Source organism: Orcinus orca, chromosome 5, assembly GCF_937001465.1.
Source record: "Orcinus orca chromosome 5, mOrcOrc1.1, whole genome shotgun sequence".
NCBI lineage: Eukaryota > Metazoa > Chordata > Mammalia > Artiodactyla > Delphinidae > Orcinus > Orcinus orca.
In genome coordinates, this window is record NC_064563.1 from 34,917,284 (window position 1) to 34,929,207 (window position 11,924).

The following is an 11,924-nucleotide window of genomic DNA, read 5'->3' on the forward strand; positions in this document are numbered from 1 at the left end:
GAATTTCACACCAAAAAAGAAAATAGCATTATGGGAAGGAAGATTTGGGCCTAATGATTTAATCTTTGTCTTGGCATTAGATACTCTAACCTTACATGGTAGTAACTGCTGGGGCATTAAAATCAGTGTCTGTTCATTTCACTGGCACTTTAGGCTGTAGTAATTAGTGTTAACAATAATGCAAAGGCAAAATGCTGTTTACAGAACTGTGGTATTTGAGCAAAATGTCATCTTAGTTGAAATCTAGCAGATGCAAGTAACAGCAGTCACAGCTATGAATTTTTGAGGAGGCCCTGTGTGTCAGGCAGCGGGCCAGGCACATGACCCTCCTCGAATGCCCACAATTGTCCTGCTGGTTATATACTGGTGTTCCCATTTTGTAGATGAGTTTAAACAAACAAACAAACAAAAAACTGTCAGAGACATCAAATAACTCGAGATGAAGCTAATACTTGAAACACCCAGGTCTGTTTGACTCCAAAGCCTGTATTGTGTTTTAACTGTCTGCAAGTAGGAAATATCAAAATAAATGGGACAGGAGATGTCAAATTTCCTTAGAGAGAATCCCATACCAAAGACAGGGAGTGACAAATGGAGTGCTTCAGCTCTGTTTTGAATAGGTCTTCGATAGTAGCCGCCAGGGTAGAAGAGCCAGTGAGAGAATGGAGCTGTCAGGACGGATGCCCTTGCGCAGAATAGAAGTGTGTGGAGTAATAGCTCATATTGCATTTTGAGCCTTTCAAAGCATGTTTACTCTGCTTGCCAATACAGATTCTTAAAACGTTTCTGCTCTTAGAAATGACTGATAACTGTAGAGACAATACAACTCTATAAATGAAAATAGCTTTGTAAGCAGGTTAAGTTACACAAAGAGCCACTGTATACAATTGCAGTTTTTTTTCTTTTTCAAAGGTTTGCACTTACTGAGAAAGCCTTTTTGAAAGTCTATTTTCAGTCACCTGTGCTTATGGTCAAATGATTAAAACTGTAGCTTTTGAATTTCTGATGTTTTTAAATTATTTATTTATTTATTATTGAATGAGTCTTTAAATTCTACTGTGCTTTACAATTTCCAAAAGTTTCACACAGATAATTTCATATAATCCTATAATAACCTTTTATTCCCTCTCCTACCTATATATTGCCCCTCATCCCCTCCCTCTCCCCAGTGGTAATCACTAGTTCATTCAGTGTGAGTATAAAATAGGGTGAATGATATTCACATCATTAGGGGAAACACTAAAGCCTGGACAAAAACATGGTACTAAAGCAGGGAACTAAACAAATGCAAAACAAATAAAACACAAAACAAACAAACAAAAAATCAAACCAGGATGGGCTTCTGTTTCCACCTATGAGAAATAACTGATATGGGACTTGCCCTAGCACTTTAAACAGGTGAGAAAAAAAAAAAAAAAACCTGGGGAAAAACATACGAAAAACATGTTTTAACACATTGGACAACAGGAAGTGCAGGACTGTGATCCCCGAGAGAAGGGAAACAAATAAAGTAAGCCCTGTAATCACACTAGCTTCCTTCCTGGACAAAATGTCCAGATAGCAGGGCAGAGAAGAGAAAAGAAACAGCCCGATGGTCACCCCAAGTTGAGGAGACAGAGACCATAGTTTGGTAAGGTGGAGGCAATTAGAATGTGCAGCACAGGGTACCAAAGAGCAGGGAATGCAAAAAGAGAGGAGAAAGAGAAGAGAGATTGAGATCCAGAATTGTCACACCTTGGAGATTCTGGCTAAATATCAATTTGAGCATTGTGGAGGCCAGGCAAGGACAACTGCTAGGGAAAGAAAATTTAATAGGGAGCCAAAACCAAACATTTCTCAGAACTCAAATGGGGTTAGGAATCATTTGGGTTCCCACCATTCAGAGTGGAGAAAATCTTATTGAATAAATAGTGCATTTATGAAAGATTCCATAAGTAAGCTAAACTAGATCTAGAAAGAAGGGTATTCTAGACACTGCCTAAACATCTTGAAAAATAGTCTTGAGAAGGTTAAGCTGATCTGAAGACATTATGAGTGCCTGTCAGAAAAAAAGGTTGACACTCCTTAAATTAAAAAAAAAAAGCAAAAACCAAAATACAGTACTCAGCAAGGTAAAATTCACAGTATCCAGCAACCAATAAAATTAATACACAAGTGAAGGTGCATGAAAATGTAATCCATAACCAGGAGGAAAATCAGTCAATACAATCAGAACCAGAAATGAAAGAGATGAGGAAATTAACAGAAAATAGCTTTAAAACAGCTATTTTAAATGTTATAAGTATGCTCGGAGCGTTAAAGAAAAACATGAACATCAGCGCTGCTGGGGGATGCGGCGCTTCCTTTCTGCTCCCATGCTTGTTGTGGTGCCACCAGACATGCCCTCAACATGCAAAATGATGCAGAGAGTTCGTGGACCTGTATTTGCCGCAGAAATACTCTGCCAGCAACTGCATCATCGGCGCCAAAGACCACGCGTCAGTCCAGGTGAACTTGGCTGAGGTTAACAAAGTAACAGGCAGGTTCAACACCCAGTTCAAAACCTAGGCTATCTGTGGGGCCATTCACAGGATGGGAGAGTCAGATGATGCCATTCTCCGACTGGCCAAGGCCCATGGCATCCTCTCAAAGAACTTCTGACTGGAGAGGATCATGGATGTGGAATATTTGCCATAAGTAAATAGTGAACCCTACCCCCAAGAAAAGAAAAACATGAGCATAATGAGGATACAAATATAAGATGTAAGGAGCCAAAAAGAATTCCTAGAAATGAAAAATAGAATATCTGAAATAAAAATTCCAGTGGATGAGATCAACAGCTGATTAGATATGCGGAAGAAAAAAGATGATCTAGAAGACATTATTACAAACTATCTAAAATGAAGCAGAGAGAAAGAAAAATAGAAAAACAAATGAGCAGAGCCTCAGTGACTTGTCATACAGTATCAAGTGATCTAACATATGTGTAACTGGAGTCCAGGATAAAAAAGGGGGGAAGGGGCAAGAAAAAATATGTGAAGAAAGATTTGGCCAGAATTTTTCCTAATATTATGAAAACTACAAACTCCCAGTTCTAAAGCAACCAGAGAAAAGAGACAAAATTAGGTACAGAGGAGCAAAGACAATAAATGTCTCAGACTTTTTGTCAGAAACCACACAAGTCATAGACAATGGAATATCCTTAAAGTGCTAAAAGGAAAATAACTTGCTAACCTAGAAATCTAAAACCAATGAAAATAACTTTCAGAACTGAAGGCAAAAATAAACTTTTCCAGACAAACAAATGTTGGGAGAATTTGGGTACAGCAAACTTGCACTATAATGAATGTTAAAGGAAGTTCCAGACCCAAGTGGTTACACTCATAAAATCTATCAAACACTTAACAGAAATAACACCAATGTGGCAAAAACTATCTTATAAAGTAAAGGAGAAAGTAATACTCCTAACTCATTTTCTAAGGCCAGAATTAACCTGATACCAAATCCAAACAAAGACATTATAAGTAAAGAAAACTACAGCCAAATATCCCCCATGAACATAGACACAAAAATCATTTACAAAATATTAACAAAACAAACGCAGCCAAAAAAAAAATTCTTAAGTACATGAACACACACACACACACACACACACACACACACACACACACACAGGTTTATCCCTTGCCCAGGAATGTGAAGTTGAATTAATGTGCAAAAACTAATCAGTATAGCTCACCATATTACAGAATAAAACAGAAAAATTCATACGATTATCTCTATAGAACAGAAAAGGCACTTGCCAATTCAAAATTCCAAGCAAAGTAAGAATAGAAAGGAATGTCCTCAACCTGATAAAGAACATCTACAAAAAACCCCACAGTTAATATTATACCTAATGGTGAAAGACTGAATGCTTTCCCCTTCAGGTCAGAAACAAGGCAAAGATTGACATTCTCTTCACTTCTGTTTAACACTGTATTAGAGGTCTTAACCATTTTAACAAAGCTCAAAAGAGAAACAAAAGGCATACAGGTTGGAAAAGAAGATAGAAAATTGTCTATATTCACAGATAACATGTTTCTCTACACAGAAAATTTTAAGGAATAAATGATTTAGGAAGGTCTTAGGATCTGAGGTAAAAGCGCTAAAATCATTGAATCTCTACAAAGCTAAAAAGAAAAAACTGTAAAATGAAACTTTATAAATACTACTTACGGGCTTCCCTGGTGGCGCAGTGGTTGAGAGTCCACCTGCCGATGCAGGGGACGCGGGTTCGTGCCCGGGCCCGGGAAGATCCCACGTGCCGCGGAGCGGCTGGGCCCGTGAGCCATGGCCGCTGAGCCTGCGCGTCCAGAGCCTGTGCTCCGCAACGGGAGAGGCCACAACAGAGAGAGGCCCGCGTACCGCAAAAAATAAATAAATAAATAAATAATAATACTTACAATGGCTTTCAAAAATATGAAATATCAGAACTTCCCTGGTGGTCCAGTGGTTAAAAAAACCCACCTTCCAATGCAGGGGACACAGGTTCCATTCCTGGTGGAGGAACTAAGATCCCACATGCCGCGGGGCAACTAAGCCCTTGTGCCACAACTACTGAGCTCACATGCCTCAACAAGAGAGCCCACCTGCCGCCAACTACAGAGCCCACGCGCCCTGGAGCCTGCGCACCACAACGAGAGAGAGAAAAACCTGCACGCCACAAGTAGAGAGAAGCCCGCGCACCACAACAAAGAGCCCGTGCCGCAACAAAAGATCCCATATGCCTCAACGAAGATCCAGCGTTCCACAACTAAGACCTGATACAGCCAAGAAAAATGAAAGAAAATAAGAAAAAAAATCTAAAATATATATATATATGAAATATTAGGGATAAATTTAACAAATTATGAACAAGAGCTGTACATGAAAACTACAAAAAAGTTCCAAGATAAATGAAAGAAGACCTAAATAAATAGATATAGAATGTTCATGGATTAGAAAACTCAATATTGTTAAGATGCCAAGCCTCAAAATAATCTATAAATTAAATGCTATCTCAATAATAATCCAAGCCTAATTGTTTTTTATAGAATTTGATAACCTGATTCAAAATTGTGTTTGGATATGCAAAAGATCTAAATGGCCAAACCAACATTGAAGTAGTACAATAGAGTTGGAGGATTTATACTACCTGATTTCAAGACTTATTATAAAGCTACGGTAACCAAGACAGTGTGATATTGCCACAAGGAGAGATATAAAGCTTAATGTAACAGAACAGAGAGTCTAGAAATTGACCCATATATATAGGGTCAGTAGATTTTTCAACAAAGCTGCCGAGGTAATTCAGTGAAGAAAGGATATTCTTTTCGAAAACAAGTCCTGGAATAACTGGATATCCATATGAGAAAAGTGAATCCCAACTCTTACTTTATACCATACACAAAAATTAACTAAAAATGTGTCATAGACCAAAACATAAAAGCTGAAGCTATAAAACTTCTAAAATAAAACAAAGAGGAAACTATTGCAACTTTGGGGGTAGCCAATTATATCAATATTTTTAGAGAGGACACAAAACATAATAACAAAAAATAAAAATTAGGTAAGGGAAACTGATCAAAATGTAAAACATCTGCTCTTCAGAAGGTATCATTTAGAAAATGGAGGGCTTCCCTGGTGGCACAGTGAATCCGCCTGCCAATGCAGGGGACACGGGTTTGAGCCCTGGTCCAGGAAGATCCCAGATGCCGTGGAGTAACTAAGCCCATGCGCCACAACTACTGAGCCAGTGAGACTAGAGCCTGTGCTCTGAAACACAAGAAGCCACTGAAATTAGAAGCTCGCGCATGGCAACAAAGAGTAGCCCCCGCTCACCATAACTAGAGAAAGCCCATGTGCCGCAACAAAGACCCAGCGCAGCCAAAAATAAATAAATAAAATTAATTATTTTATTGGTGGTGTGATGAATTGGGAGATTGGGATTGACATATATACACTAATATGTATAAAATGGATAACTAATAAGAAACTGCTGTTTACAAAAATAGAATTCAAAAATTCAAAAAAAATTAATTAAAAAAAAAGAAAATGGAAAGCTAAGCTACAACATTATTACTCATCAGGGAAATGCAATTTAAAACCATTGTGAGGTACTACACACACCTATCAGAATGGCTAAATGTGAAAATATTGACAACACCTAGTGTTAGCGGGATGTGGAGCAACTGAAATTATCATACTGTGGGTGGGAATGGAAAATGGTACAACTACTCAAAAAAGTTTGACATTTTCTTAACAAGTTACCATTATGACCCAGCAATGCTACTCCTAGATATTTACCCAAAACAAATGAAAATATATGTCCACCCAAAGACTTGTACACTAACATTCATAGCAGCTTTAGTCATAATATCCCAAACTGGAGACAACCTAAACATCCACTAACAAATGAATGGAAAACAAACTGTGATAAAGTCATACCATGGAATACTACTCAGCAATAAAAAGGAATGAACTTTGATACATAAAACAATGTGGATAAATCTCTAAACAATTGTGCTGAATGAAACAAGCCAGACACAAAAGACTATGTAGTGCATGATTCCATTTACATGAAATCCTAGAAAAGGAAAAACTTACCTAAAGTGGGAAAAAATGCGAATGACTGGGAAGGGGTAGGGGACAGTTTGGGAGTGATGGAAATGTTCTATATTTTGATTGTGGTGGTAGTTATGGGGGTAGGCATATTTCTTGAAATTCATTGAACTGTATGTATACTTGTAGGAGAGCATTTTATTAAAAGTAAGTTATGCTTCAATAACAATGATTTTAAAAAGAAAGAGTGTGTGCAAGCAAGCTAAGTGTCAATGGAGTCAAGTAACCTAAACTAGGCCAGCCATCAATAACACTCCATCCAACCATGTGACAATTTCAAGAAGGGGCAATCAGAGCCCACCGTGAATATTTCAATCTGCTCCTAGAAGGGAAAAGCTGCTGGTGGCCACATGCTCACTGCGTGGAGAAATCTCTTCCCCAGAAGAGCAAAAGGTAGAGAAAGGAGGTGGCAGCCAAGGTGGAGGTACAGGCTATACTGAGCCCCTGGTTCTTGGCTCTTGCAAGGCCTACTGATCACCACTCCCACTCCTCTGACACTTTTAGTTTAAGCTAGTTTGGTTACATTCCTGTCATCTGCCACCAGAAGGATTTTTATAAGAAAAGAACACTGAGCTTTGAAGAAAGCACGTCCTCGATTCCAGCCTTGTCCAGTGGCCAAGAGAGAAGGAATGTTGGGATGGAGTGGGCGGAGGGCCAGGGAGAGGCAGCTCTTGCCTCTGTTTAGTAAACACAGAGCCGACTGGGAAAGTGAACTTTTGGTCAGTGCCTGACACTGCCAAGAGAGGGGATGGGGGAAGAACAAACAACAGAAGGCCTGTTCAGGAAGAATACGGGAGAGGCCAGGGGGCTGCACTCTGGATTTTCTGCAGCCATAGTTGGACCACAGCTGTAGCAACATTGCCAGCCTTCCCCAGCCCCATCAGAGCTCCCCGTGTGGCCCTAGGTGGCAGCACTGGGCCAAGGAGGGCCACCCCCATCCCTGAAAGCACTCCTTGCCTTTCCTGCCTTCTTCTGCTCAGCCCAGGTTATGCCTCCCCCCATGATAGATACCCTACCCCAGAAATGATTTAAGACAGCCTGAGACCTGACAGAATCAGGGCTGGACAGAACCCAGTTGTCCTGCCAGGCAGGGGTCTCCACCTGCATGAGGTCAGTGACTTTGCACCATTACCTTCCTTACAGTTACCCAGCCAAGAGCCCTGACAGCCCCCCAACACGGGAAGGGGCCCCCTACATTTACGTGCAGGATTTTTTTTCCAGTGATAACTCACCTGTGCCTACAGCTCTGCCCTTAGGTACATGACTTCATGTCACTTTCACAGCAACTGTGTGTTTGCTGTGAAAAAGTAATTTCTACTGAACTGAGGAGGAAATCAGCTCAGAGAGGAGGGCAAGGGACCACCCAGTCACATGGCACCGAGTGGCAGGTGGATTCCATTCTAGGGTGATTGTTTCTCCCCTATATTCCTCCACCTGCCTAGTGTGTAGTCGGGATGGGAGGCATTGTACAGTTCAGAGCAGGAAAGATCCTTCTGGTTAGATACCTGACATGACAAGCTTACCTGATGTGCCCCTCCCCCTCTTAATAATAGTCCTTGAGCCCTCGGAAAAAATCCCTTCTCTCCTCTGACCCTGTTTCCTTCACTGTAAACTGGACGAACAGCCTCCAGGCCAGGGGTCATGAACTTTTTCTGTACTGGGCTAGCTAGGCAATTACTAGTTTTGTGGGCCATACAGTCTTTGTGGCAACTCTCCACTCTGCCCTTAAAGCCTGAAAGCAGCCGTGGACAAATACCTGAATGAGCATGATCGTGTTGCAATGAAGTTTTATTTATGGACGCTGACATTTGAATTTCACATAATTCTTATGTGTCAAGCTATTTTTCTTTTTATTTTCTTTCACACATGTAAAAATGTAAAACCCATTCTTAGCTCGTTCGGCTGTATATCAGGCAGCTGGCGGGATTTGGTCAGCTGGTCAGAGTTTGCGAACTCCTGCCCTAGCCTGCAGGGTTTCTGCAAGGGCGAAAGTTGGTGAGGTGCACTGATGCACCACCGGCGGTGGAAGGCACTTTGGAGCCAGCCAGGCGCTGGGTTGCTTCGAAGCCGCCTAGACGAGGCAGGGCAGTGTCCCGCCGTGGCTGACCCTCGGCTGGCACCCGGTCCCATCCTAAACGGCCGGCCCCCACCCGGCCCCCAGTGCGCACTCACCCAGGGCCCCCGCGCACAGCACGGAGCAGACCGCGAGCCTCATTCTCTTCGGCGGCGCGCGACTCCTACCCGGCTCTCGGGGCCTCGGCCAACTTTACCTGCCCGCGAGGGGGCGGATCCGCCTCCTCCGAAGGGTTCGCCCTTCCGGCCCATCGCCCTCGCCACACCCCCAACCCTCTCCCAGACAGCTCGCAGGGGCTCGCTGCGGCTGCACCTCTGCCCAGCGCCCGGAACTGAGAGGCTGGATCTCTGCTCGCGGGCTAGTAGTCCGCACCCCGGAGGTAAGAACCGCAGCAACCCCGGAGCCCGCTGGACAGAGAAGCCGAGGCCCAAGATGAGAGTGACCGCCCGGGCCCCAGGTTAGTTACTAGAATGCGGGTTCCTTGACCCCTGGACCTTCATCTAGACAAGCAACTCTTCGATGTCTCCAACACAGACTCTTCGGGACTGAGGGGCGGTCCACTAGGCGAGCACTATGGACCCTTCCCCCAGGAGAGCATGTGCAGACGCATACACAACGTTTTGAACGCAATTTTCAGGTATCCTCAGACTCTTCCTCCAAAAGCGTCTCGGTTGCCCACTCCGGGTCCCTCCCCCACCCCCAATCCCCCTGACACCGTCTCCTGCAACCCTGGCTGAAGTCTGAGGTCAGGTGAAGCGCTGAACCTTGGGAGGGCTGCTTCTACTCACCAGTGCAGCCCGCAGCCCCATCCTCCTGAAGTCTATGAGCTCTGCCTGGGGGAAGTCTTCCGAATTTAGATTTTTCAAAATTTTTCTTGAAGTGTAATAAACATACATAAAACTTAACATATCCTAAGTATACAACTTGAGCAATTATCACCAAGTGAGCACACCCCTGTAACCAGCACCTACATCAAGAAACAGAACGTTAACAGAGTGGGGGGTGCCTCTCCTCCAATAACTTCCCATCTCCCCACAAAGATATCCATTATCTTGACTTCTGGCAACATAGACTAATTCTGCTGATTGTTTAACTTTACAGAGATGGAATCATACAATATGTACAATATTGCATCTGACTTCTTTCTGGTTACATTTGTAAGATTCATCTATGTTATTGTGTATAGTTGCCCGTCAGGAGATCTTGGTGTTGCATATGACCCCATATTGTATATGCAGGACTTGCTATTTATCCTGCCTGTTGATGATAGTGGTTTCTAGTGGGCTCTTATAGTGAGTGCTGCTGTGAACATTCTAGTACATGTCTTTTTCTGCACACAGGTATACATTTCTGCAGGATATTTTCCTGGGAGAGTAACTGCTTGGTAATAAAGTAGGCATATGTTCAACTCACAGATACTGCCAAACACTCTTCCCAAGTGGTTGAACCAATTTCCACTCCCACATTAAGAGTACAAGAGTTTGGCTGTTCCACATTTTTACTGTTTTGCTGGGAGTGTTGTTGGTTTTGCACCATAATTTTGAGTTTTTCTGATGACTAATGAGGTTGAGTATCTTTATATGCTTATTAGCTATTTAAATGCCCTCTTGTTCAAGTCTTTTGCCCTGGATACATTTTAAGTAGACTTTCTCTCAAGGTAAGTATTAGGACTGGCAATATAGTAATTCAAACCACAAACCAAGACTCATCTAATAAAGCATCCTCAAAACTGAGTCTTAAGACTGTATTATAATTGAATTTAAACAGTTTATTATTTTAGCCCACCATAACTCTTTATTCTGCCCCCCTCTTCTTGTGCGCAAAGGGTGAATCTTTGCTAAGGAAATACTGTTGTTTGTTTCAGCTCCTACCAAAATTATGAAAAGTTCTTCCCTCTGTCAGAGATTAACCCTGCCTTCCACTGAGGCCAGAGATAGTCCTGAGGGAGTAGGAAGAGGTTGTAAGTCACAGAATTCACAAGGTCAAAGGCATGAGACTATTATACACAAACCTGGGCTCTCCTCCCCTTCTCTTACCCACACACACACACACACACACACACTCTCTCTCTCTCTCTCACACATATACCTCAAAGTAAACAATGTATCCTCTTCCTTCCATATCTTACAGACATCACCATCATTGGACAACTAATGGGAGATTGTCCCCATTCTCTCCCCCTTCACACCACCTCTAGCCAGCTAAGTTGAGTTTTCAATTCAAGAAATTTATTGTCTCTATGTGCCAGGTAACTAGGGACAGGATAGAGTGAGGAGGGGACCTCTCACATCTGGTCAGCTTTCAAGGTGACCGTCTGGGCTTTGGAGTAAGACCAGCTGGAGGGCACAGAGAAAGGCTTAGGAGCCTCGGTCACACAGGGTCCATGCTGTGCAGAGAGGCTGTTGGGGTCCCTGAGACCACATCCCATATGCTCATGAGCTGGAAATAGCCAGCATATTTCTGGTCAGAGATTAAAGCAACCTCTAGACCAGCAATCTGCTGAACACCATCTCAAAGGAGAGGATGAACATGTCCCCTCCTTGGTGAGACACTCATCAGGGGGTTCTTGGCACGGGGTTTGTCCCAGAGACTGCTATGGTGTAAACCCTTACTCTGGGCCTGCTGTGATGGTGACACAAAGTCCTGAAGGCCACCTGCTGCCCCCCCATGCCAAAGACACTAGAGGCCAGAGATTCCACGTTGGGGCTCAGCTACTTCTGTGTCTCCTTCCACTCAGGGAATCCTCTGATCTTTAGAATTTTTGAAAATGAGAATAGCAGTCCCTTCCTCTTTTTAATCTAGAGAAAAAGGGATTTATATCTTTTTAATGTGAACCTTTTATTGAACTTATACATACATATAGAAAGTGTACACATCATGTGTACAACCTATGGATTAACACGGCATGAACACACCCATGTAACCAGCACTCAGATAAAGAGAATATTACCAGCTCCCTAGGAGCCCCCTCGTCCACCTTAGAATCACCAGTGATCAAAAGTAACCATTATTCTGATTTCAAACACCACAGATGTTTCACCTGTTTTTGTATTTCACACAAATGGAATCATAAAGTAAGCACTGTTTTCTGTCTTCCTTCTTTGTCCAAATGTAATATTCATGACAGTCAACCATGCTGTTTCATATACTGTAATTTGTTCATTCTCATTACTGTGTGGTATTCCAATAGTGAATATATCAATGACTATTGATGGACATTTGGGGTTTT

The 11,924-nt window shown here is 42.5% G+C and overlaps 1 protein-coding gene and 1 pseudogene across 1 annotated transcript in view; one reads left to right on the plus strand and one right to left on the minus strand.

Moving 5' to 3' along the window:
* LOC101272786 (inhibitor of carbonic anhydrase) overlaps nucleotides 1–8,905 on the minus strand; it is a 40,280-nt gene extending 31,375 nt beyond the window's left edge. Inside the window, exon 1 of the mRNA XM_004278921.2 lies at nucleotides 8,794–8,905. Coding sequence (XP_004278969.1) covers nucleotides 8,794–8,836 — 43 coding nt within the window. The 5' untranslated portion in view covers nucleotides 8,837–8,905. The remainder of the gene's footprint in view (nucleotides 1–8,793) is intronic.
* On the plus strand, nucleotides 2,390–3,022 carry LOC117196293 (40S ribosomal protein S21-like; annotated as a pseudogene).
* Nucleotides 8,906–11,924: the final 3,019 nt, after the last annotated feature.